We start from the raw sequence: 27560 nt of genomic DNA on the forward strand, positions 1-27560 counted from the left end.
TACAAGTATTTCAACCACACCAACTGCATTCCTGCACTTTAAAACTCTTGCAAATCGTTGCAGAGCAGGATTCTGGCCTGAGGAACCATCCCTTTTAACCAGTTAGAAGAGAAAGTTTGATTCAATAGTGTCATCTTTAATGAAGGATGCACAAGAGCTCTTAGTTTCTCATCTCCCAGCTCATTCATAATACAGCATTCTTCAAATTGAACTGTGGAAATACAAACAGAACTTACTAACTGAAGACAGAAATTCAGCTTTAATAGCAGTAAGTCATTTACACTGATGGCTCTATTTTCACCTGCTATCAGGATGTAAACACATGCTAACAATTTTATCACTCACACTACATCCATAATGCATCTCTGTGACTGTACAGCAGCCAAAACTTCTGGAGCATACACAGATAATTATGAATCACAATTATATCCCTAATCTTTTCTTCCTGTTGGACACCTTTGCAAAAACAAAACAAAAAAAACCCAACAACAACAAAAAAAATAGATTGCAGAAATCTTCATTGCAATGCACTTCACTCTACCCAAATGAGAACCCAAAGAAACCAAGATCCATAGCAGGAGCCCCGCTCCATCTGTGTACACAAAATCATGTACTTCTGAAAAGCTTAAAGATTCCCTAATAAAATACCCATAAAAAGCTCAGTGTGAGAATTTCTTCCTCATTACGGAGCAAATTACCTCATCATTCAGCATTTGACAGAACAGCTCAGGAAAAAGCCCAAACAAACCAAAACACAGAAGAACAGTGGATTCTGAGCTGTCTTGGAGCAAGGAGGGCTCTTCCTCTCCCTTTGTTCCATTAGTACCTGAAATCATCATTAACCATCAGAACGATGTAACACAACTGCACTCATTGTAAAAAGACAGGATTCCAGTGGGTTTTGTGTCCATGGAAATGAAGCACAGAAAGATCACCCACCATCCAAGAACCACCCTGGCTGTGACCTGCTCCCTGTCCCAAAATCTCAGAATCCCACTGAAGTTCATGTTATTTAAGATGAAGCTTTCTGACCTGTCCCTTAATGGCTGTAAAACTTTCATCTTGTAAACACTAAAAAAATCTGTCAGTGTTTACTTACTCCCAGCTCTAAGCAAGCACATCAATTCCTAACTTTGCAGCATTCAAACTTCTCAGTAATGAAAAGACAATTTCCATTGATTCCACCACATTGCTGTGCACAGGAGGAAGCTTTTGTCAACATCATTTCAATATTACTTTTTTATTTATGCTTCTGTTAATGAGCACACAAAGATCACTGCTCATTTCTCTGAAAGTTCCAGAGGAAGTCTCTGGGTAAAACCTGATAAACAATGGCTACTTTATAAAATATTCAGTCCAAGGAGCAAACTCCACAGGCTGATTCTCAAACTGTTTTATACTGGGAAAGTTGGCTCAAAGATTGAGGGTGGCAATTTAGGAATTTCCTGTGGTAGCCAAAAGAAGAAAACTTGAAAAGTAAATAAGAGCACTTGGCTCTCCAAAGAGAACACAAAAGGCAAAATTTCTAAAGCTGCAGGCTAGAGAAGGAAAGATCTTATCTCAAAAAAAAAAAAAAACCCAAAAAACCCCACTCCAAAATTAGAGCTAGGCATTAACCTAAATTAACCTGAACCACTTCTAGGTTTTATTATTCAAAGAAAAAGAAAGTTGATGACTTCAGAAGGTTTTTTTCCATAATTATGACAGGGAAATATCTCCCAAATTCCATACTCCCATTTTTAGGAGAGGACAGAAAGATCAAAAGAGTTTTTAAAAGCTCTAAAACCCTGAAAGCAACCCCAACTTTTCATCCTGGAGAAAGCAACGCTTTATTTCCACTGATGAAGGCACCTGAACTTTGAAACTGCCTTCATACTACCTGATAATAGAAACCATCTAGTTCTTAATTCTCATTTGTGGTATTTTGATTTTTAAATAATTTGAAACAGTATGAAAAGCAGTATTTGTAGCTTTTGGTCCAAACTCAAATCTCTTATTTTTTTGTGGTGGCAAACAATTAATCACTATTCCTGCATTAATTAGAAGGCAACACAGAAAATATGATAGTCAAGCACATATCAAACAGAAAATGTTGCCTGAGTAATGGATTTGTAGCATCCCTTCCCTGGAGAACAATTAGATAAAAATCTCTTTAGATGAATAAAAACAAGAAAGAAAACAACAAAAATGCAGCTTGTACAAACAAAATGCTGCTGTAAAATTTGTTTTGCATATTATATTCAAATTAGTGGTGACTGTTTCAAATACCACAACGTGTTGACACGTTCTAGCAACAATAAAAAAGTGTTAATAGGTACTTCAGCAGAAGCCTGGCAAGGTGGCCACTCCTAGAAATATTATATGAGCTTTGGATCACACAATCAGATGCCTTAAACAATAATTACAGCTCTGTGTGCCCTAAATCTTTCACAGGAACTGCAGCCACGTTCCCTCTCTCTTTGATCAGGCAGCTTTTGCTCACCTCCACCGGGTTTAATGAACGGAGGGATGTTTGAGCTGTCAGTTGCACCCGGTTTGCACAAGCTTCAATCAGGAGATCTGATGGCTCCTTCATCGAGAGAGAGTTTCTGGTAAAGGCTGGGGATGGAAAAGAGACATGGCTCCCTGTATTTCTGGGTTTCCTTTAGTGCTGCAATGTCTCAAGTCCTCAATTTGTTTTGGGAAATGTGACAAACTGCTGATTGGATAATGTTTCAAGAGCCCAGATGTTCCAAATCAAGGAGGAAAAGGAATTTTATGTCACCTGAGGAAAAAACCCAACATAGAATAACTTTATTCAAATTTGAGAGATTTGCTTAGTGCAAACAACTGCTCTAATGAAGTGTTCACAAACCCAAGCAGAGGAGAAAATGAAAGTGAAAAACTGCACTAAAATGAGTTTATTTTGCACCTAAGTAACATTTTGAATACCAGGTGCCTACATAAAACCACACATCATATATGGTTTGAGTGAAGTGGTGTAGGTCCTTCCACTCCTCTTTTCTCTCCAGAAATGGTTCCATGTTTTTGGGATTAATAACTTATTGGGCAGTTATTTGCTAGAAGTTCACCACTGCCTGCACACAAACAGCCTTGTCCCCAGTGACTGGGATTAAACCAAGGAAAAGTCAGGAAAGTGAAGTCACCCCTCAAAATTCCATCTCAGACAACAGACACTTGAGAATATTCCTTAAACAACTGTTCTGGCCAGAGGGAAAAGCCGAGAGCAGAACCACAGGGCAATCAGCATCTGAAATGGAGGTTTCCTTTACTCACAGGCACCTCTTGTTGCTCAGTGACATCCTTCCCCTCCAAAACACTTGAGCTTTAAAAACAAATTTTCTATTTGAAGTATGGAGAAGTGTGGAGGGCAAAAAGCAGTTCCATCAACAACATTTTGCTAAAGCAGTTCCTCAGGACAGTTTGATTTTGGTATCTAAAGCTGCAGCTCCAGGGATTTATAGAGAGCACTCTCCCTTCAATTTCTGATTTTAAAATAAGCATACAATAATTAAAGGATGGATTTCAAATAGATTATCACTCTAATAAAGCACAATCCTTTACAAAAATATCTTTCAGTGATCTGGACAACCTGATTTAATACAAACTTAAAGATGAAAGCCCAGTGTCCCTCAGGCAGTGATTCACAATCAAGGAGCCATTAAATTTCTGTTAGATGTACAGAAGTAGAGTTCTGTTCATAGAATTTTATTCTTTGGAATCTTGCACATGATTTTTTCTCCTATATAATTTTCATGTGCTGTGCAGACTGCTGTCAGAAAGTTCTCTCTCCCCAGCCAGCCAACACAAGCTCTTTTTATTCTCTCCTCCTTCCCTGTCCCCCAGTCCTCTCTCCATCTTCCTCAGGCTCTGCAGCACAATTTTAGGTGCTGTCCTCAAGGTGCAGAACACAACAGAGCTCCCTCCTGTGGCACAGCCACATCATCTTAGGGATTAAACCAAAAATCCAACACAGATCTCCAATCAAACGTCTGCAATTAAACATACATAGTTCATGCTATAAAATCTACAGAATATATGTTTTTCAACAAATAAAAGTTAGAAAAATAAGCAACTGGAGGTTCTTGATTGTCACCTGTTGCCATCATTGTGCCTCCCCATCTGACATTTACCAATTTCTTCCTCTATTCACACTACAATGGAATGTACAGATTATTTGTACACTTCTGTTCACAGAATTCTTACTATAACCCAGTATGAAAGAATCAATATCATCTTATGTCTCCTCATATCAGGCCTTTCCTTCGTAAAAAGGAATGAAAATCTGAAGGTAGAAATGAACTGTCAAAGAAAATTGATACTGTGCTTTGCATAACACAATTTTCCTTTATAATGTTCCAAAGTTCTTGTATTTTAAACTATTAACTTTATGAAAACTCTGCCTTAGTCCAGGCCAGTGAAAATACAAAGGATCATTTTCCAAAGGGATTTGTCACTTTTTTTTTTACTGACATCAAATAGCTATGAAAGAAATGAACATTATGCAATAAAACATGACACATTATTAGGTGCTTTTCAAATTCAATCCAAGTAAAGATTATACCTATATAATCCTATAGTTATCACCTGGAACACAGCAAGCATTTTCACTTTGCTTTAAGATGGATCAAAGAGGAAAAAAAAATAAAGAAATATTATGTGATAGGGAGTGGAAAGCTCTTTAAAAAGCACTGTTGAGTATGGCAAGGAGAGAGATTTAATTCTTCCTGCACACATCTGAATGAGGGGGGAACAAGAAGAGAAAACCCCCTTAAAGGGCAACATTAAGGTAACAAAAAGAGTCCCAGCTGACCCTGAAAACCCAGATGAACTGGGGAAATTCACCATCTGGGAAAGTTTAAAAAAAGCTTTTATTAGACATGACTGAGGGCATATAAGCACAAAATTTTAAGTTAGTCCATGGATTCAGTATTTCTATTAAAAACCAGGATTTTTCATGAAGATGAATTACTAGCATTTTTCTTTCCTTTTTTTTTTTGTCTCTATATACTACTTCTTTTACTTTTCCTCCCCCCAGGCCTGCTCATTTCTGTGAGATCCCATCACCCTGCCAGCCTTACTTTCAACTCTGTCCAACAATTGGCAGACTGGCCTGACTTCTTTGGTGAATGGCATCTATACAAACATAAAAGCCATGAAATCAACACACAATGCCACCTCTACACACCAAAATAAAGAACACACCCTTAGCAAATATTCAAATTAATTAATTTTACTTTATGAGAACGTACTGTTTATACTGCATTTCCTACTGTGCCTGCCTTCTGGATTTTTACCTCATAAAGAGCAGGCAGTGCACGATTTATCTTGCTATAAACCACATCCTCCCAGATGCACAGTCCATTACTGGTTTTCTCCATTATAGTATCCCACACCTCTCCAAAGTTTTTCTCACACTGTCAGAGGTCTTGATTCCTGATCCACAACCCTTCAGTATTTCTCTTTGTATGTGCATTATTTACTGATTCTTTTGTCTGGTAATTTAGCTGATAGACTAAATTTTGTCACAGACTCTCTCTGAAGCAGGTAGATAAAAATGGATTTCCCACCAGCCCCTGAAGGACCTGAATGATCCCTTATCCTACTGAACATATTGTTACCTCTCATCATGCTGTGTTCGTACCCTTAAGGCAGCCTGTAGTCTGAGGCTCATCTTGTCTCAAAGCAAATCAGCAATTTTCACATTACTGGTCAAGCACTGAAACACTGATTTACTAATGTCTCTCTGTTGGCTTATATCGTGTTTTGTTCATAAAAGAATGGAGTATCTCATGATCAATTATGCAGGCCTGGGTAGAATTCCTTTCCCAACAATGGATATAAAGATATTAAAGCACATAGATATAATAAAGGGAATAAAGCCAGGTACAAAGCAAAAGCCCAGCAAAGTACTGTAAAAAAACTCACATTAGGATAAAAATAAACATCTGAAATCTTGCCAGATGAGACCTGACCAATTTAAAGTTTTTCAAATTCCATTTCACTAAGCAACACGCAGGCTCCATCAAGCGAAATAGTTCACATGAAATATCAAAACAGCACGTCTGGTACTTGATGGTCTGCAATAAAAACAGACTAACAATTCTTTTGATGCTTAGTGCACCACAGAGGAAAATACAGAATTTCAGTATACCTTAAGGAAAATTTCATACTTGGTGTGATTAAAAAACCACACAGACAAAGAATCACCCACATTCATCCCAGAAAGCTTCACCATGGCTCATTAAAGCTGAGAGAGAGAGAGGCAGTAAAACAAAGGAGGTGCTTTAGGTTTGGAAATGATTGTGTGGTGCTCTGGTCCAAGATAAACCTGCCACTCCACACACCCTGCAAGAAACCCTTGTAATCCCACACTGACGTTGAAACCTTACAGACTGAACAGCAGACAGAATGACAGTCCCTTCCACCACTACCTCTCATGTATCTCTCAGTATTTCCTCAGAATAAACAAAGCAGGGGGCAGAAAAACGAAGGCTATGACTGCTCAAACCTTCATTCCTCAGCCATCTCCTACAAAGAAGCGTTCATGCTATCCTGTCTCTCAGCAGGGAAACTGGACCTGGCCAAGCAGAAGGAGATTAAAGTTGTTTTTCCACAAGGTTAAACTCATCTTTAATTGGGAAGTATCTAATTCTACAAGGGTTACAGCTTAGTAACCATGCATGCTCAAAGCACCAGAGTAGATGAAGGGAAAGCATTTCCCTTTAAATGGCCCAGTGTAAAAATCTGCACTGCAATTCTGCAATTAGGTTTGTAATGGGATCATGACAAATTGATTGATCTTTCCCCCCTCCCCAGTTTAGAAAGATGATTATTTGGGACAATAATTAGCAACAGTGCCATTTACTGTATTACATCACAAACCAAACACAACTGGTTTCAGTCAGGACCAGAAAAGGAGAGTCATTCTATTAGGACAGCAAAATGATTTGCCTTTTTTCAGTGATATATTTTTATAAGTTAACTTTGTCCAAAGATTCACAGCATTCACCTGCTGCACATCCCAGCAAACACAAGGGGGTAATGAGCTGCAGCTCTGGAATATTTATCTGCAGCAGAATCAGCACATTTAACCTCACCTTAATTCAATTATGGGTGTTGACCTTCATGACAAACATCCACTCACACCAAACGTGACACCGGCCATGCAAATACTTCAAAGCCATTTTAGTGGGGGGATTATTGGTTTGTTTTTTTTTTATTCCAGGGTGAAGAATTAGGTAAGTGAAGGGGTTAGTCAATGCCACAGGGCCACAGAGGACATTTCTCAGTGGAAATCAAATTGAATGGCAACAGTTCTATCATGACTGTCAGTGAACAACAGGCTTGCCAAATAAATAAATAAATAAAATTTCAGCTTCTGGGGTTGTTTGCATGAGTGTTGTTGAGGACTGAGATTTCAGAATGTGTTGCTGATGTTGTGCCCTCTAACTGCAAAAGGTCCTGGCCATATTTCTGACCTGCTGAATATTTTATTTTTAAACTGGTACTTATAAAAAGGCAGCTCTGCACACAGGATCATTTATGTGCTGGGGAGACACACTCTCTAAAGACTAAGTAAACAACTTAAGTACATTTGAGCTCAACAGCATCAAATACTGGTGTTTTTTTCCCCTATAGCTTAATAATGTCAATCGAATATACGTAACTAAATATAGCCCAAATTGCTTGTAATCTGATTTTTAACTTGGCTGGGTCAGTTCTTCAATAGGATTCAAACTGCTGAGATGCCACGAGCTTAAACAATTAGCAATGCAAAAATGGAGAAGGAAAACTCTGTTCATTCACCAATGCCCTGAATTTTCTAAAAAAGCCTCTAGTTTGGAAAAGAAAAGCAGATTATTTGTACAAACTAATTCTTCCTATCTTCTATCGCCGTGCTTTCAGCAGGGGGATTTTCTGCCAGTGCTGATGAAATCCTGCAGCCCCTCAGATGTACTTCTCAGAATTACAAGCACGAGCAGTTTAATCAAGTGTGTCTTGGTTGCTGTGGCAGCCCCATTTAAATATCAGGCGAGTGTTCAGAGATAAAAGGTTTTTAAATGTAACCTCTCAGAAAATGATACACTGTCAATTTCCTTTTCAAAAGTGCATTTTAGGGATTTTTTTCTTGCATTTGGGGCAATACAAAATAATGCAAATCTGGGGCATGCAGACTCGGGGGCTGTCAAACAGCCAAGCAAATCACTGGAATCTCAAATCTAATACCCAAATCACAAATTTAGCTGTCTTAGAGCTACAAAAACTTAGAACAGAGCGTCCTAGATGCAAAATGTGAAGTACACCACCCATGTGATACTTTTTTCTTTGCTCACGTTAATCAATTTGCATAAGACCCTACAGAACAGTAGTACAAGGTGGCTATTCTTAAGAACATTTTAATAACTCATTACCAATCACTTCAAATTGACGTAAGTCTGTAGCAGGGCAAAAAAAAGGTATTCCTGGCACTTAAATGCATGCCCTGCTTCAAAAAGTTCCTTGAGACATGAACAATTTATATACTAAAATTAACTGTAAGGCAGAAGCCATACAGCATTACAGGGCTTACTTAGGAAAAGTATTTTATATGGATAAATAACCATAATTCTCCTTTAGTCAAGAGTTGCACTTGCAAATTAAGCTGTTTTCAAATGTCATTTTTGTAGCTAGCAAGAAAGAAAATTTTATATATATATATATATTTTGCAAGAAAAGGCAGGTATATCAACCTCTTCGAAGGTTTATACGTGACCTGGAATTGGAAAAATCATTGAATGGTTCTCTCTTCCAGTTCCCAAAGCACTGAGAAATGCCTCTACCTTTAAACCACATTTAAATACATTCAGGCAGAAGATAGTTACTTCAAAGGCAGGGACATACACAAGGCCCCAGAAATGTTTCCCCATGGGGTTATTTATGAGAATCTCCTGTTCATGAGCAACTTCAGATATTAATGTACATTTTCCTACAGAAATTAAGGCACTAGTACATTTCAAGTTACAAAAAAACCCCAGGCTTTCCTAAAAACGACATCTCCAAACACTTGAAGGGAATTATTCCTCCCTGAGAAGCCAGGAGGAAATCCCAAGTGCTGAGAGATGCCAGGAGCGTTCCTGCCATTGCCATTGTCTCAGCACTCTGGGGCAGGTGGAATTGCTGTCCTGCTGCTCAGTCACAGCCAGGGGCACAGCTCCCAGCCCTTTCCAGATGCCCAGATCCTGCTCTGGGAACATTTGCACCTTCCCAAGGAGCTGCTCTAAGAGACTCTGCAGTGCAGCTCCTGCAAGAGAATTATCAGTTGATGTTTAATGCACATTAAATACTGAACATTCCCACTGCATAAAAGTCCCCCCCCCCCCATAAAGCAGCCTTGTTCCCAGACCATTTCTGTACAAGTGACGTCCATCAAGGGAGGAAATAAACCCCTCGTATTCAGTTGTGAAGCTGTAATGGTTATTAGATAGAACTAGGAGCATAAATGCACATCAAGTGAGGATACATGCCTTTCAGGAAGGCAGCTTTTTATTCCATAAAAAGGATTCTGTTCTAATGAATGGTGTTCCTTACTGGAAATTAAAATTAGTTCACAAATTGCTGCTGTTCCATTTAATGATAAGATGAATGCACAGTGCTTTGAATTTTTTTATCTGCAGTAATTTTTGCTCTTTCATTCATCGTTCTCTTAATTTTGCAATTCTTTAAAAATAAGCTTTTAATTCTTCACATGTATGCAATCAGTTAGAAAACCCACGTGGCAGCATTTAGTGCTCTGGTAGGCAAAAGATTTTAACAAGTTTAGGCACATTAATGTCTCTTATTAGGGTGAACGACACAGCTGAAAAGAGAAAAGCCATACAAGGTCTCTGTTTAAGGATACACCAGGACATGAAGGACTCTTTGTAGAAATAAATTCATGTCAGATTTTTCATAAAATATACACAGCCAAAGTCATTCTTCTCCAGGCAGTAGGATAAGGAAAAGGATTAAACCAGGGACCAAATATGCTCCCTCACTCACCCCCTTCTCCTTGGAACAACATTCAAAGCTCCTGTTTATTTTCTAGAGGAATAAACTTTTGTCATAGAATGCGTGTGAGATGTTGGAAGGGGGAAAGAAGTGGTATTTATTATTCATGTATTTACAGTTCTAAATCAATATTGATGTTAACTCTGCCCAACTTTTCATTCGTTCCCTCTGAAATTGCTTTTCATTCTGTTGTTTTTAATCTTTGTTAATAACATTTACATTTGAACTCCATTAATCTGAGTATCTTTCTCAAGTCCCAACTAGACACTCATGTTTCAACATCACTGAAATCAGTGTATACACCTACAGCAAGTAAATATAAAATTCAGAGCTCTGCACCTTAGAAAAGATCTTCAATTAGAGGCACAAACTGAAGTAAAACCCCGAGCAAAAGCCAGACTTGGCACAGTCTGTAATTGCTCTTCTAAACTGTTGAATCAGACTCCCCAGTGCTTCATGCAGCAGGGCTAGTTATAAAAGAAACCTCTCCCATTTAAAGCTGAATTATTTACAAATTCATCTTCAAGTAAAATACAATGCCAGCCACAGATCAGATCATAAAGTTGTTTCAGAAATCACACAAGTTGTTTATAATATAGCAAGAAATAGCTATAATATATTTATATATATAATTAATATAGCAAGAAACTCACAGAAGGAATATTTTATTCCCATTATTTTCTTCAGCCACACTACACTGAGATGAATAACTGTATGTGCTAAATAAAAAACTGATTAAGTGAAGTAAAAAATTATCTTGCTTAGAAACTGACCAAGAAAAGATCCAAAATGAAAACATAGGTAGAATTTCTATTCATCTTTTTGTCACAGTACCAAAAGCTTGTTTGTTAAAAAAAAGCTGGGAAAAAACTAGAATTACTTAAATTCTTTCACAGAATTTGCTTCTATATCATGAATATTAATTTCATTATTATGAATTAGTATTATGGATGGTATTTTTCCTGTCAGTTAACTTGATTATTTGATACTTAATTATTAACTTATTGACTTAATTTACTTAATTTGATACTCCAAGCAGTATTACACTCACACCCTCTCAAGAAAGTCTCATCCACAACTACTGGTAAACAGCTTTGTTTATGGCAGGAACAGGAAGGAGAAACTATGCCTTGAATATTATAATTCCTGCATGCTAAAACTCTACTGAGACACATCTCAAATTTTTCTGACACACCCAGAGATGTTCAGCCTGAGATTCTGTAACTTTCTAATCTCTGTATGTGCCATCACCAACAAATCTTCAGGCAGCTGACGAAATCAAAGAAATACATACTGCAGACTAGGGTGTCACTTTTACACCCTCAAAAATTATTCTTCAATCTAATAAAAATATGGGAGTGCAGAAAATTTTAAAATGTTCAGTGATAAGTAGAAACAAACTTGATCACTTGATATAACAGGAGATGACTTTCTAAAGAAGAAACACACCCCTTATCAGGTCATCTATTAATTACGCAAACATAAATCCTGAGGTAGAATCAGCTCATTTCTTACAGGCTTATCTCTTTTGTCAAGCCCTCAGAGTCCCAGGGATGATAAAAGCTGCCAGGCATGCACAGTTCTGGGGGCTGTTTCAGTTACAGGGGTTAGTAATCTACCTGGGAATCAACGTTCACGCACTGGAGCCAGGCTGCCCAGGACACTTGGAACAATTCATTTTCAAACATGACATAGGATCCTCCCAGTTTTGCCAATACTAAGAAGCATTAGTACATACTTTCTTTTACTCTTTTGCATTGTCAGACAAACTTTCTTCTCTAAGAAATTCAGGTGACAAGCTACAGAGAAAAATGTTAAATATTACCTACTTGGCTCTTTCTTCTTGCCAAATCATTTGGGTGATGCCAATCATTTCAATAAGGAAATACATAGGTAACAAAAGGACAATGCAACTGGAAAATAACTCCTATAAGCTGGAAAGCAGAGCTGTCCAACTTAACAAGAAGCAGCAGTGGTAAAGGTGCATTTCAGAAACTGGTTTAAGTTATGAACAGAGCGGGGCTGCTGTGACAATGCAGAGCCTGCACGGGGTGACAAGGCACAGGACAGTTACAAGGCAATTCTGGAAGTTTTTCTGACGTGAATGCACGTGAGGGAAATAAGAAGCTTTGTTTAACAGCACAACTGATAAACGTGATTACCAGCAGCAAGTCTCTTACCCTTGCACGTAAGACAAGGTGAAAGGGAAGATGTAAGGAATAAGAAACAATTTTCCACTTAGTCAGGAGTTGTCTCCCTTAAGCTCCTTTCCTGCAGTCTTGTCAGGAACTTAAAATAAATCCATACAGAGAAGATATTAAATATCTTCTGCGAAATTCTGTCACTGACTCCATTCAGATGGTAAATCCTGCAAAAAACTGACTTTCCACAGACACAGCAGTGGGGAGAAGCTCTTCATTACATCCACCCACCGAACGTGATGAGCAGCTGTGAACAGCTCTGAACATCAATCCCCCCCTTTTTCTTTCCTCTGAAAAACCCCAAACCCCACAATTTCTGTCATGACTTCTGTTGCAGCAAGAAAGGAAAGGTATCACAGGAACTATTTGAGCTTCTATAATGCACAAAATGCCTTGGACTTGCCATGCACTGCACTCCAAACGCTCCCATATCCACACAGGGGTGGGATTTGTGCACAATAAAAAACTGGGGGTTTCTTTTTTAAAAAAAAATGCCTTTTTCTTAGTCTTTGCTGCAATTTTGTGAACTTCTTGTATCTACAGTGTGCTTTTTACTCAAACTTTTGAACAAAATGAAAGCTGGATATACAGAAACAAGCTAGACAGATACCATATTATAGTCTCCCACAGATTTTACTTGGTAGTGCTTAAAGGATCCACAGTGTCTATTCTCTACAGAAATTAAAGGACAGAACACTTTCGTGTGAAAAGAAATGTAAATATTTCTCTAAAATGATGGTAAAAAATAACCAAAAACCATTAACAAAATTAATACTCTGCCCTTCAAAAAACACCACATCTGGAACTAAATAATAAATATATCAACTTTGCCACTGGTATGTTTCTAAAATTGATTCAGTAATTCTTTCAGACAGAAAAAAAATCCCCATACTGAGTTCACTCAGTACAGGCTGCTCACTGTAACTACTTCCTTCAAAAGAGCTTTCTGGTTGCCCCCTTGAAAATCTGATTATTGATGCTTTCAGCTCTCCTCAGTTCTGTTTGCTCACATTCACCATGTTCACCGATGCTCTTTTCTCTGCTCTAGAAGAAATGTGTGAAAGAAGAGACTTAAAACCGATTTTCAAGTGCTGTAAATACTTAAGCAGAGGATGAGACTGTTCAGATGATCAGTGAGGACGTGCAAAAAGGATATGCTCATCTTTTCTACAAACTTATCGTGCTCATCCTGGGTTTTAGGGAAATTCTCAATGTCCTTCTCCAGGCGCTGGATCTGCTGGTTCATTGAATCAAGGTTGCTCTTCAAAGTCTGGGCTGAAACTGAGGGGGGGGGAAAAAAAAAAAAGTATAAAGCTTCCAGATTCCAGAAAGGGGAAAAAACAATGTCAGTATAAATAGTCTTAAAGAGAATGATTCCATTAAGTAGACTCACATTCTTCTGAATTACTGCTCATAAAAATCCCTCCCTTCATAAAAATAAAGTGAAAATATCTCCTGTAATATACCAGATCATCATATTTAACATCGAAATGTCACCACTTAATTCCACCATTAGTTCAAATTACTCCATTTCTATTTAGATTTATGGCAAAAATTCCAATATTTCTAATATTATTATTTCTAATATTCTTTTAAATCTAATTCAAAGATTAAAAACTAACTAGAGTTCAAAGATATTTCATCTTTTTCATGCATGTAGTTGGTTAAATGAATGATCTTATTATTAACATTTCTGTTACAGGAATGATTTAAGTAACAGACATGGGGGAAAAAAAATTAAATATTTTTCTTCTACTGAAATTACACTGATTTCTGGGACCCAGAGCTGTGTAAATGACAAAGGTAGGTCTGAATAATAAAAGCTGCTGATAATCAAAAGGATGTAAAGGAGTCACAGTACAGCACACTCATTAAAAAAAGAGGGTACTGTAAAGAACTCCTGCTTGCTGTGTGACAAGCTATTCCAGTGAAAACCACTGTGATGCTAATTTGGATTAAACAACCCCTAATTGATACATCATGTGAGCAAAAAATGACAGCACCATTGTGACAGCGAGGCAATCCCACATCACAAAGAAATTCCAGACCTGGAAAGTGAGAGAGTCTCTGCAGAGAAATTCCTGGTCTAGCTGGAGAATTAAAATCTGAACTGGTAATATTGACTTTTATGCCATAACCCATGAGGGTCCATTTGTCATTCTCACTTTTATCATAAGAACAATTGGACAAGCACCTCCTCTTCATTGAAAGCTGCCTTTTGGCACCCAAGCCTCTCTTCCATTCTGTGTCCCCTCTTGCACAGCTCACAAACCAGTGCTTCCAAGAAAAAGCAGAGAAGCCCAAGACCCCTTTCTCCCTAGTGCAGCCAAGAAAAGCAAATGACTCCATTTTGTTAAGGGGTTTTTATTATCTTTTGATGGCAAGCAGTTTGCCCAGAAGTTCCACCAAGTACTTTCTAAAGAACCATTTATATTTCTGTTTTCTTGCTATTTAAAAAAAAATGGTGCCATGACTACGTGAGATTCAAGAGTAGAAGGAAATTGAGTCACGGTGGCTTGAAAAACAGCATATAGGAAATAAAAATCTGGTAAATAAGGAAGCTGTTCCCAGAAGAAAATCAATTTTCTATTCTTTCTACGTAACGACTCACATCAGCCGTAACACTGATTTCACGAGCGTGTTCAAATACATAAGGCACCAATAGAGCTGTCTTTATAGCAGCCATTGTCTTGATTTTATTTTCAATTTTATCCATTTTATACTGGGTACCAAAGGAACTACTAATCATGTAGCCCTAGAATTGCAGTGAAAGTTTTTAAAGCTTAATTCAGCTGGGGTAGGAATCTATACTGACCACAGAATCCTTGTAGCTTTTAAAGTCACATTTGAGAGTTAACCTTGAAATCAACCACTAAAACATTCAGAATAACATTAATTATCAAAGCTTTTAGGTTCTGGTTGCCTTAGTTTAATCATTTGATATCATGATCAAAGCACACATTTCTGCTTGAACTGAAGAACCTGAATTACTGTAATGTTTTTATAGGCCATTGTGCAGTTGGATGGGGAGAAACAGCACTGAAGGAAAATGCTGGAACTGAAAAATAAATGAGGAGGATGCAAACGGTGGCTTTGTTCATAAAAAAAATAGCAGCTGGTACGTAAATAGGCAACGTAACACAAAGTTTAACTGTTTGCAGCCATTTGAAAATATTTAAATGCATGACCATGTAGCAAGAGTAAAAGTTTATTTTTGTCTGAAATTCCAAAGTGCAAAGAAATTCAGCAAGCAATGACAAATAACTGTTAGCCTTTGTGATTAAGATGGATGTAAAGCGTTTTCAGTAACACTGTTCTATAAAATTAAGTTCAGAAAGCCCTAGATGAGGTGCAGTACTGGCTTTGAAAGGATGGAGATCCTCTATCCAAGCAAGAAGGCTGCATCCTAAAGCTGTGCTTCCCAGAATTAACTGCTATATTCACACTCAATTAACAAAAAGACATTGTAGAATATGCAATTCTGTTAACTTTTTTTTTCCCCTAGCCCAGGCAAATGTACAAGTTTCTGTTCAAATAATTTATGAAGTTGTTGTTCTGCAAGACAAATTTAAAAAGACGACAGAACAGGGAACATATATATATAGACTATAATAAAATATCTGCATTTCCTCCCATAAACCCTTTTATTCGAGATTTACTACTTCAGTAACGTGCAGAGGAATCAGCATGAATACCTTTTACTTTCAGGGAAATTCATATAAATTTCTTCAAACTCTTGCAAGGTTTTAATTTATGAGAGCATAAATTCTACTTGCAGCACAAAGCCATTTCCTTGAAACCATTTCAAAATGCACACACTGAACAGCCTGTCCCCTGCATTCCTCAAAGACAGAGGCTTGTTCACCTTCCATTTGCCCATCATTCCATGTGAAAATTAGGTATCTTAATAGAACTAGTCTCAAAAATGGACATGAAAGGCAGCATTTGGCCTTCAGTGGCACACAAGCACTGTGCAAGGGCTCTTACTGAGAAAGCCTCTCTGGAGCAGCCATTCCAACATTATTCCATTTAATGCTGCAACAAGAGAGAAAAACCAACTAAATCCAATACATAAATAACTGATTTGAAGGCAGGAACATGAGGCAAATACAGAAAATATGAAGAAAAAAACCCCAGCACCAAAAGCCACCACAAAAAAAAAAAAGCCCTGTGTGTAACCCCAAACACTTGAGGATGAGCAGACCCCCAAAAAAAGGAAGCAACCTAAAGGATGCCTGGCCATTTATTTCCTTGGATTAGCAAAGATAAAATGTTTGCCACATTTCCAAATTAAAACAAATCAACAGCAGTAAACAACCCACCTCAGCCACCCTCACAGCTTTACAGGACAATTAAGACTCCCATCCCCAGTGGAAAGATCAGCATTCAAAGAAATGGCAAAGTGTGAGAATTCAAAAGTCAAATGCGCTGACACGGGGAACAGTAGAGACAGAGTATAAATGAGTTTAGACAGGAATGATGTGCATTCTTAGACAACAGGTTCAGAAACATATCAAGAGTAAGGGGTGGGGATGTAGCTTTTAAAGTCTCTGAGAACATGTGCAGATGGTGGGGAAGACAGCCCGGAGGAACTGCAGTGGTCCCCCCAAATGCCCTGTCCGAAAAAACTGCATAAACCCCAAAGCCTATGTATGGGCCCATCTTCAAGGCCAACGAGAGGAAAAAAGGCAGCACAATTTCTCAATCTGGTCCAAATTGTGTCAATCTGGCCCTTAGTTTAGCCCTAAGGAAAGGTTAGCTTGCAGAGGGCACCTGAAGCTTGAACAGGGAAAGAAATAGAGCACCTTTAATGTGTGTACCTCAAACCATGGTGATAAAAGGATTTATGAGACAAAGAAAAGAGCCAATAGCAGGAGTTAAACGTGCATGTTTCAACTCACTGCAGGATCACTGTAACAGAGAACTAACATGAACCAGGTGAAGTCATGTAATAATGTATTGTCCAGATTATTCCTCTCAGGGGCAGACTAATACGAGCACTTGGATCTATCAGTATTGTCTCTGCACAAATACTGAATGCAACTCAATCATGCATCATTAAATCTTGGACTGATTAAAAGATTATTTTGCATATTATTATTTAATTATAGTAGAAATTCAGTCACTGAAGAGAGGGCACAATATTATGTTGACATGGAAGGTAATAATTTCCTTCACCTTATTATTTTCCCTGTATTAATTGCTCCTCAGAAAAAAACCCCTCAACCCAATCCTATCTACTTATTTTGGAGAAAGCAGTTGCACAGTCTGCACGCTAAGGAAGGCTTAGTGAGTGTCTGGTAGAGCAGTTTAGTCCCAGAAAAATGCTACAAGCAGTTAATCTCATGTTGATGTCGAGCACTAGCTGGGCCCTGTAGTCAAGCTAAGCATTTTGTATTTACATTAATACAGCAATAGGACCAAAGGTCAGACTAATCCTTTCTAAAATAAGATTGCCTCAGACTGAGAGTCCTCCCCATAACGAGAGGTGAAATGATACAGAACTGGCATGGCCATGTGCACAGTTCGAAACAACTCTGAAGTGAAAGACAACAACATAAATTACTTCAGTGAGCAAAAGCAAGTCTGTATGAAGCAAATGAACTCATGGATTTTTAAGTCTAGACAGTATTTGTACCATAACTACATTGTAAGCATACTAATGACTATTTATTTCTTACTGCCTGAGGGCAGATGGAAGTAGTCTTCCACAAAAGAATGAAAGGCAGTTTGGAGGGAAATGGGTGAGCAAGTACATAATCTGCAGGAATTACAAGCATTGATTACTCAATTCATACCAAGTAAGGTTCTATTTGTTAAGACAATAAATGTTTAAACACCTCAGGGTCAAAGGAGAAGAACAGATGCTATCTTACCCAGCTAGAGGAGTCGCCATCCTTCTCTTCCAAAAACTGGGAAAGCTTTCTGACACAAAGCCCTTGTGCTTAACAACCAGTACCTCATGCATAACAGACTTTTTCCCTCGCAGAATCTTCCCTGCACCTTTTCAAGTTTAGGAGTAAGAGCAGGTCTACCCAAAGAGCAATGATTTGTTCATATCCTATTACTATGTACTGGAATTTGTTTGGAGGAGCCTTCAAAACAGAATTTTTGAACAGATTTCACACATAGATGTGCATTTGCACTTTTGATTTGCATGCTAAGATTTCCTTCCCCAGGAGAGCCTCAGCATCTCATGTGCCTGCTCACAGCACTGCTGGGGAAGGTGAAGGAAGGCAGGGACACAGCTGTGCTCCACCTTTCAGGCTGTTACAGCAACTCCACAGCCTTGGCCAAACACAGACACAGCACTTGTGCACTGCTGTCACTGTCCCTCCACCTGCAGGTGGAGGTGAGCACAATTTGAACATCAAACACTTTGTGACAAGTCCAAGCCTCAGTAACTCTTGGTTTAGAGTTTAGTGAGAGATTCAGTCTCAGGCACTCCGTGTGTGCCACACTCCCAACTTTCCCTTGTCAGGAACAGCCTTCCCCCTCTACCCTTCTCATTTACCTCACTAAACAGCAAACAGCCTGTCATAGAAAGTTTTTTACTTGAACTGACTTTTCATATTACAACTGCAAATCTTCTAGAAAACAGATGTCCCAATTTTAGAAAAATAACCAGGAGCACTGGAGCTGATGGGTGAGAACAGCTCTGCAATCAGCAGCATTCTCCTGGCAATATGGGATATCACCTCCAGAGCACTCCAGAAACTCGCTGTACTTTGATGTTGATTTAATTACAAATGTCTTTCAAGATCTCCAAAGTTGAGTTTATTTTTAAAAGAGAGCTTATAATTACAAAATCAGAATGTATTAAATGAGCATACTGAAGCAAAACTGCTGGCAAGGGTGTAAGACAAATTGCAAATGAGGCACAGGAGACAAGTAAACAAAGTAAGGAATGCACAGAGAAGGATCAAAGCTGTTGTCACACAACCTGCTGTTGATATAAAAACCTCACAGAGCTGTTGGGCAACTTCATCCAACTGATCTCCCTTCATACTCCCAACCTCTAACTGGACCTGGCCTTTCTGACTGCCTGACCCACTTGCAGAGGTGCCACAACCTTCCTCACAGCCATCAAAGTGCAAATTCAACCACAGATAAGCAGGAAAAGAAAGAACAAAGTGCCATTTTGTAGCTTCCACCTCTCTCTAGTAGCTTGTGTTAAGGAATTCTAAATGGATTACACAACTTAAGACATTTAAAGCAATCTTCACTTCTGAATTGGTTTAACTACAGCCAGATATTCTTAAATGCTTTAATTTCTTTAATAAGCAAGAGCCCATGAGAGTCATTTGGGCTGCTCTTTCATTTTGCCCTTGATACTTACACTTCAGGGAGAGAAGCAGAGCCTTAAAATGCAAGCCATACAAAAAGCTGGTTAATGGGGATTCCAAATTATAACTTCAAAATGTAGCTTCAGAATGCAGAACAACCACAGCTCTGTACACCATTTGTTACACACAGACAGCAACTAACAAAAATCCTCAAAGACTTCACAGACTGGGAAAATTCACTGAGCAATTTTACTGAGTGTAAGGCAATCCGGAATCTTAGCAAGCCTCCAAAAGGATCTCCTACAGAAATTGCTCCTTGGAACTACAACACAAGAAGCGCCGGTGAGGTTTCTGCCTCCCTGCCTTCCTCGCTGACGCCTGCCAGCGAAGGAGAAGTGACTGGAGGAAACTTTTAATGAGCTGATGCATCTTCCCATCCCCGGGGCAGTGCTGGGCGCACGCCCAGAGCGCCACAACAGGAAGGAGTCCCCCGTGTTTTATCCACCTGTGTGTGTCCCCTACAGCCAGGAAAACACCCAGAGAGCTCCTTCCACACCAGTACTGCAGTTTACGTGAGGGAAAACAATGACAGAAGTCTCTGTACAACTTGTGGTTACGATGCAAAATGCCAGCAGCTTCAGATGCCATTAGAGAAAAGTCCCAGGTGCCAGAATTAACTGTTTTCTGCCACAAAACACTGTCTGCTTTATACCACTCATGTGCCAGGTTGGGCAGAATCTGTTTCAGCAATTTAAACTCTGCAAGGTGGAATGCTGCAGATCTCTATGCTAAAATAGTTTTTTTTCTGCTGCAACAAACTATAAAACTTTTGTTTGACAGAAAAATGGCTGCTGCTTATGAGCATGTTTTAAATTGCTATACTTCAAAGTGACAGTTGCACAGGATGTTTTAAAATATTTCCCCCATTCTAAAATTATGCCATTAAATCACAGTGAAGTACCTGTATAAAATCTTAAAATTAATATTTTATTACACTATTTGTAATAAAAAAGTATACACACATTTGTATTCTACAGTGTATCTGATTGCTAATGGCCTTTCTAGAGAGATGCCTCAACCATCAGAATCATATGCTTGCAAATTAATGAAATAAATTTCAATGACCACATAAGTGACAAATCTGTGCTGGTGCTATTGGTACTTTTTAGTCCACTGCACAGACCTAATTCACCCCCAACAAGGCCCCTTTCACTTGATTTTACTTTTAACAACACTATAAAGAATTATCAAGCAGCACACCTTTATGTCAGGCAAAGAATTCAGAATGTTAAGTGCTCAAAAAAGCCCTCATTATTACTGAAAAAGACTAAGATATATAGATATATATATAATATATCTACACCACTTTCACAGTTAATCTCAACTTGCTGTGAATCTCTGGAGCCCAGTGACTCTCACCGCTGGCAGACAAAGCAAGCAGGTAACAGGTACATCAGGAACTGGATATTCAACAGATGAAGACACAGCTATGGTTTGTTTTTATGTTTTATTATTTACAGGCACAATGTTTGAATCATGAACTGGAATTTAAAACTATCGCTCTTAATATCTAAAATTAAGTTATTGTTATGAAATACATGGCTAACTTAATCATCTGAATTTTGTGTGTTACCTATTTCATTTTTATGATTTCCAAGAGGCTTGACACTCAGGAGAGACTTGACTTAAAAAATACATTTCTTTTCTAAGTAATTCCAAACTATACTTTTAACCACATGATTGTGTCTAGAAATTCTGACCTCTTGCTTTTATTTGGATATTTGACCAAACCCCAATATGGGATGGGAATGAAAGGGAATTTCACTGACATCAAACAATGCACTTCGTCACAACCTTGTGAGTTTTGATTGGTTTTCCTTTCACAGTCTGCTTCCAGGAAGAAGAAATGCTTTTCCAATGATCTCTTGATCGTTAATCACTTTGACCTTTGCTCATATGTTCCAGAATAAAACTGTTTCCTAATTTATTTTTTGTTTTCATAAACCTCCAGGTTGATCTTCCATCTTTAAAAAGATTAACTATTTTATTATACCTTATATCAGATTATTGAAGATTTTAGTACATGCATGGGCAGTTCATCTAATCCCATTGACCTTTTCATATTAAAATCCAGTTTTATGCCTTATCTGCTCTTCATTTAAAAAAAAAAACCAGCCATTGTTCAGATGCTGATTCTTTATTCTTAGATGAAAATTAAAGCTGAACAGGATTTTTTTTCTTTACATGGAACTGAGAATATGCAACCAAGATTTAAAAGAAGTTGCAGATGCCAAGTGTAGCAGTTGGAAGGTTATGTACAGTCCTAACTACGAGGCTGCCTCCTGACTGAAAAGTACCAGCATCCATTCTCAAGTAATGACACTCACCTGTCTAGCTCATATTTCCTTATTTAAAACTCATGCAGAGATAATATTTGCTGGTAGGTTTCTTCCTATTTTATGAATAACTAACTGATGCCAGCATCCTCATATCAATTTTCTCAAAAGAGGCTTCCCACAGGAAAAATAAACCCAACTGCCCATCCCTGAAACCACTGGTTTATAAAACACCAAACAATAAATAGGAAGTGCAATATCTCTTGCATGCAAAGCACTTCAACTTCCTACACAAAAAAAGCACCACATGTGAGAGAGCAGATGAACATTACAATTAATGAACCCCAAGAAGGACCATGGGGAACAGCTGAAGCAACGTGCACAAATCCCGGTTATTCCGCCAAAACTCTGCTTTGCACCAGAAAGCAAAGAAGGGCCAAAAGGGAAGGTTTGGTCATTAAAAATGAACAGTAATTTATGCTCTGCTAGAAGTCATTGCTGTTTATAAGAAATGCAGCTTTTGTGTTACAGAATGAAACAAATTTAACTGCAATAAAATCTTTTTCATATGTGTTCTAAGCATCAGAATTATTAGAGGCTTTGCTCCCATTAACAGGCTTTCTCTGTTTAGGATGCTACAGCTTAACTAAACTTTACTGACTCTTTCAGTTTAATTCCTGAAGTCAACTTACAGAACATCAGAGCCTTTGAATCAAACTATAAAAATCTCAAAGCTGCAAGGTCAAGTGTCAGCCACAGAAGAAAATTCATAAAAGATCATCAAAAGTGCCTGGTAAACCAGAAGACTTTACAAAGAAAGGAAGAAAAAAATTAAAAGTCACCTCAAGAAAAGAATTATCAAGTGGTAGAAAACATTTTTGGAATTTAGATAAGATACCCAACTGCTACTTGCATAAATAAATTAATCACTGCATTAGTCCACCATAGAAACACAGAATATCCTGAGCTGGAAGGGAATGACAAGGATCATCCTGTGCAGCTCCTGGCCTTGCACAGACACCCCACTAATCCCAGATCAGTCCCATTTTGTTCATAGGCACTCAGGCCTATGAACCACCCTGCAGCAAAGGGTGGCAGGGACACATTTCATCAGTACAAATAAAATACAATTTATATACAGAAAAAAATATGGAAAGGTGCATGCAAAGTTCAAGAAACAGCAAAAAAATTGTATGACAAAGACAGACACATAAAAGTGTGAAGAAGTCTGAGATGAAATAATGGCAAAGTTGGGTTGATGGATGAACTGTTCCCCAGGTCCTCGGGGAAACAAGAGCTCTGCTCTCACCAGACAGGTTAAGACAGAAGAACACAAACTGAAAGCAAATGATGGCCGAATTAATAAAGTATCTGTCTAACAGCTAATCACTGCTCTGAAGAGAGACACTGACTGATAACCCTGGAAAAAAGGAGACAAAAATTTCCGAGAGCAAACCTGGACAGAGCTAATGGAAATGTTTATCCAACTATTTCTCCCCTATCTCTATTTTCCTTGATATTCTGGTGCTACCCAGGTATTTATCTTCTGATGGACCATTAATGCCCAGGCAAATTAAAAGTTTGTTATCTTCAGCTACCACCTACCTTTGCCATCAATAACTCAGCAGCAATGTGCCAAGCAGCACAGCCTGTGTCCCATGAGAACGTGCCCAACAGATGAACTAAGGTACCACAGCCACCAGCCTGGGCTGCTGACTGACCACAAATAAAGTATTAATTTGTGCAGGGCAGCACAATTAAACTCTATCTATTTCCTGTGCAGCCTGGGATTTTTCCAAAGCATGTTTGCTATTCTCTATCAGGTGTGGAAACGAGGAACTCGCTGTGTGTGAAGGCTCACGTGCACACACAGTGCTCACTCTTCAGAGGTTTAATGGGACACTGAACACCATCACTGCACTGCTGGCAACTCCTGAGCCGTGGTTTTTCAAGCACCTCACTGAAATACACTGTTTTATTTTCACAGCCCGCTACAGAAGAAGAGGAGTTGCTCTATTACTGCTTTTCCCTCCTGACTTCTCAGCTCAATAAATACCAGAAAGGCACAATCCACGTGGATTATCAATGCTTACAGTTTACATAATCCTACAACCTCAAATGAGATGCTGGAAGCATTTAATGTCAAAGCAAACAACTGTTACCTTTAGGTGCTTTGTCCATTTGCTTACCTTTACTTGCACTCTCCACATGCTGCAATTCATCTGGAAATTTTAAGATGTCCCGGTAATTCTCCTCACAGATTTCTGCCAGAAAATGCAACAGGGTCGTTTTCTGATCTGATGATTTTGTATCTCGAATCTAAAAAGTGAACACAGGTGAAAACAATGAGAAAAAAATGCTTCAATAAAGTGAATATTGTAGATGTCGACTCATAAGCAAAACGTTGCCTACACGGGTTGCCTGCAAATAAACACATTTAAAAAATGAAATTTCTTGAATTCTCCATAATTTAGGACTACAAAAGGAATCTACCTTATGAAGTATTTTAAAAAAGAATGATTAGTTTTGATGAGAACAAAACCTGAAGACAGTCCATAAAGTTCTGAGATTTTAGCATTGCCAGTTCAGAATCCCCCCAGATAAAAAACAGATGTGAACAGAGATTAAACAGACCAGAATTTAGAATGTTCCTTCAATGCAAATCCCTGAAATGCTCCATAGCTGGACATTGTCCTAACAGTCAGAATTTGTATTTTGACCAGTCAGGTTAAACTAACTCCTTGTTGTAAATCCACAATTTTTTCTTGAAGCAAAATCTAAACCACGCTGCTTTAGGCTGAAGATTTTGAGACCAATTCTATACAGACACAAAATAAATGCACCCTGCCTTACTGGAATACAGAATGACCACAAAAAAAGCAAAGGTAATCCTGACTGTAGGTAAAGGAAATTTAATACATCCAGCTGTATTTATGAAAAACTGCAGGAAAACTGTGCACAAGGTGAAGTAACAGGTAACTGTGTATTTTTGCTGTTCTTTCAACTGCAGAGGCACTTTTTAGTGGCCTGAAATACATCAGTATTCTTGGAAGTGATAAGACACTGTTCTCTGTTAGCCTGAGTGCATGAACTGCTGAAATGAGTTTTTTTAGTTAAAAAAACAAAAAAAACCCCAAAACCTGAAATAATTGTTAGAATACAGGACCAGTGGCATGTTTCCAATAAGCTCGTGGCTAAATTCCATGGCAGAGCGCACGTGTCCAGACAAAGGAACATCAGGAACTTAAGAGAATGAGAGAACGAATTTAAGACCAAATTTCTTAGTTTGCCCATTTTTGTGCAGATGTAAAGAAGGAATGTGTGAGTCGATGGAAGATCCAGCAGAAGCAGAGATTTCCTCTTATTCACAACAGCAACAGACAAGAGTAGGTGTAGGTAAGAGATTGAGACGAGTACACTTCACGTGACAGAGAGGATTAGTAATACATCTGGAAAGAATTGTTTTAACAGCATTTCCCTTACTCATCCAGCACAGTTCTTACACAGAAGTAAGCTGCAACATACACAACAAATGAAATAAAGGATTTATTTAAGAAGAATACATAAATGCGTGTGTAAAATCTCCTATTTGTTTTCTCATTCTCTAAATCACTTGACGTTCTAATTCTATAATCCTCATGACAGGCTTGCCATCGATGTTCAATTTAATAGAGGCCTTTCAGCTTTAAGGATTACCCTGTTAAGAATAAATGAGTGCAGTGGAAAAACAGGCTTTTAAAAATATAAGGTATTTAGGCAATTAAGAAAGCAATTTAATTCATACCAATTCAGCGATTAAAGACTAAACAATGCTCAGTAATGGTATGCAGTTAAAGGGCTTTCATGTGTTACATACACAGAAGTTCTTCTGACTTGAAAAAAATCATAGATTTAGTGGCTAAACATCTGCATGGAAAAAAGAAATTGCATTTCAATTTGTCTGTGAACAACAGTAGTGGGATTTGCAGTCTTTGATCTCTCTGACATCATCAAGTGGATAAAGCAGGTTTTTTCTAAATGGACAAAATTATTTTGCTTTCAAATTACAACAGAAACATGTTTTGCCACCAACAGCAACATCATAACAAGAGTCAGTATTAGCACCTTGTAGCAGACATTTACTCAGACCTTGAACAAGTTCACTTCTTTGGCCCAGCCATAAACAAGTCTCTGCTATGTGCATCCTTATGTTTAACACAATGGATACACACAGGTCTGCTTGATATTTAGAATCAATATCTGTCATTTAAAAATCAAGTCCTAAGCCAACTCATATAATGAAAAATAAGACAGGTGTTGTTTGAGTGTAGATTAGCACACCCCATTTAAATAAAAAACCAGAAATGAAAGGTAGGAACTGGACAGGTGACACCATGGCTGTGTCTTTACAGTCTCTGTGTTCCCATACTGTACTTGGATTCCATACATACTCATATTCAATAACCTGCTCACCATTTTAATGCAGTACTTTCTATATTCAGTTTTTTACTTGCAGGAATTTTGCCCAACAGATATAATATTCCTTGGCTTGTGAAGAACCTAATGGCTTAGCCTGATTTCTGCTGTTCTACACACTACAGCCAAGTGGATGAAAAGAAAAAAGAGCCCATTAAGTTGTGCTTACAAGACCAGGAGCTGGACTTTGATGAACCTCATGGGTCCCCTCCAACTCAGGATATTCTATCATTCTATCATTCAGGATAAATTTTTAACACTGTGGTGTTAAAATTTTAAAATACAGGTTTTTGAGTCTATGGCCTTTCTTCACCCGGGAGACAGAATTTGGAAATAACACATTTAGTTTAAAAATAAATTAAATAAATTAGTAGATCAGTGTGGGTTACAGAAAGCAGCTCCAGCTGAATGCTGAAGCATCAATTGGAGGGTCAATACCATGAGATCCACTGTTTGGGAAAGGATTAAAGGCCAAGATACACAGAGCATAACACAGCACAGCCATTCAAATCAAGGGAGACACAGAGCAAGGTGTTTAATTCTGTAAGCCAAAAAACATCCTCATAACAAAACTCTCCCCTTATGCAGAGTAAAGCACTTCAGCCACGCCAGTCACACCTTAACCCCCTGCCAGGATGGGTTTGGGTTCACCCCAGGTGCTTCTGGATGCAGCTTGCAGGTGTGGGGGTTAAACACAACAGCCAATGCAAGGAAAAATTTCTGCATGAACCATCACTAGAGTGACGCCTTATTATAGCTATAAAAAGCTCTCTATTGATTTTTATGAGACTATAGACCTCCTCCTACCCTAGAAATCTTTCCCCCCTTGCCAGAACAAGGGCTGCTGGACAGTCCATGTACCCTCAGCAGTAATCCTCAGACTGGATAAACAGCTCGTCTCGCACTATTTGCACTATGAACAAAAGGAACATAATAGCTCTTCATAGATAAAACACACATTGATCCAGCCAGAACGCTGCAAAAGCTTGATTAAAACTGAGCTGTTGGTCTTCAGTTTAATTCAGCACCACAGGACCGGGAGCTGTACCTGCACAATCCTACAGCAAACCTCTTTCCTTTCAGTTCCACTCCCCTGGAGCGGAATTTGGAACTCCTGAGGAGGCTCCTGCCGCACTGGGGGTTCCAAAAGCAGCTGGATCCTTTGTACATGTTAAACAAACACAGCAAAAGATTTACCTGGAGTGAATTACTGCAGCAGCCTCCCTCAGCCTGAGCACTTCTCCTGCAATATT

The 27560-nt window shown here is 38.4% G+C and overlaps 1 protein-coding gene across 4 annotated transcripts in view; it reads right to left on the reverse strand.

Annotated features, from left to right (window-relative positions):
• Positions 1-27560, reverse strand: part of DIAPH2 (diaphanous related formin 2) — a 185716-nt gene that overhangs the window by 80485 nt on the left and 77671 nt on the right. For all 4 annotated transcript variants that reach the window (XM_032124441.1, XM_032124440.1, XM_032124439.1 and 1 more), the window contains 2 exons: positions 24042-24171; positions 13387-13511 (listed from right to left, as the gene is read on the reverse strand). In XM_032124441.1, the coding sequence (XP_031980332.1) occupies positions 13387-13511; positions 24042-24171 (255 nt within the window). The remainder of the gene's footprint in view (positions 1-13386; positions 13512-24041; positions 24172-27560) is intronic.

The sequence above is a fragment of the Corvus moneduloides genome, chromosome 14 (genome assembly GCF_009650955.1).
Source record: "Corvus moneduloides isolate bCorMon1 chromosome 14, bCorMon1.pri, whole genome shotgun sequence".
Taxonomy (NCBI): domain Eukaryota; kingdom Metazoa; phylum Chordata; class Aves; order Passeriformes; family Corvidae; genus Corvus; species Corvus moneduloides.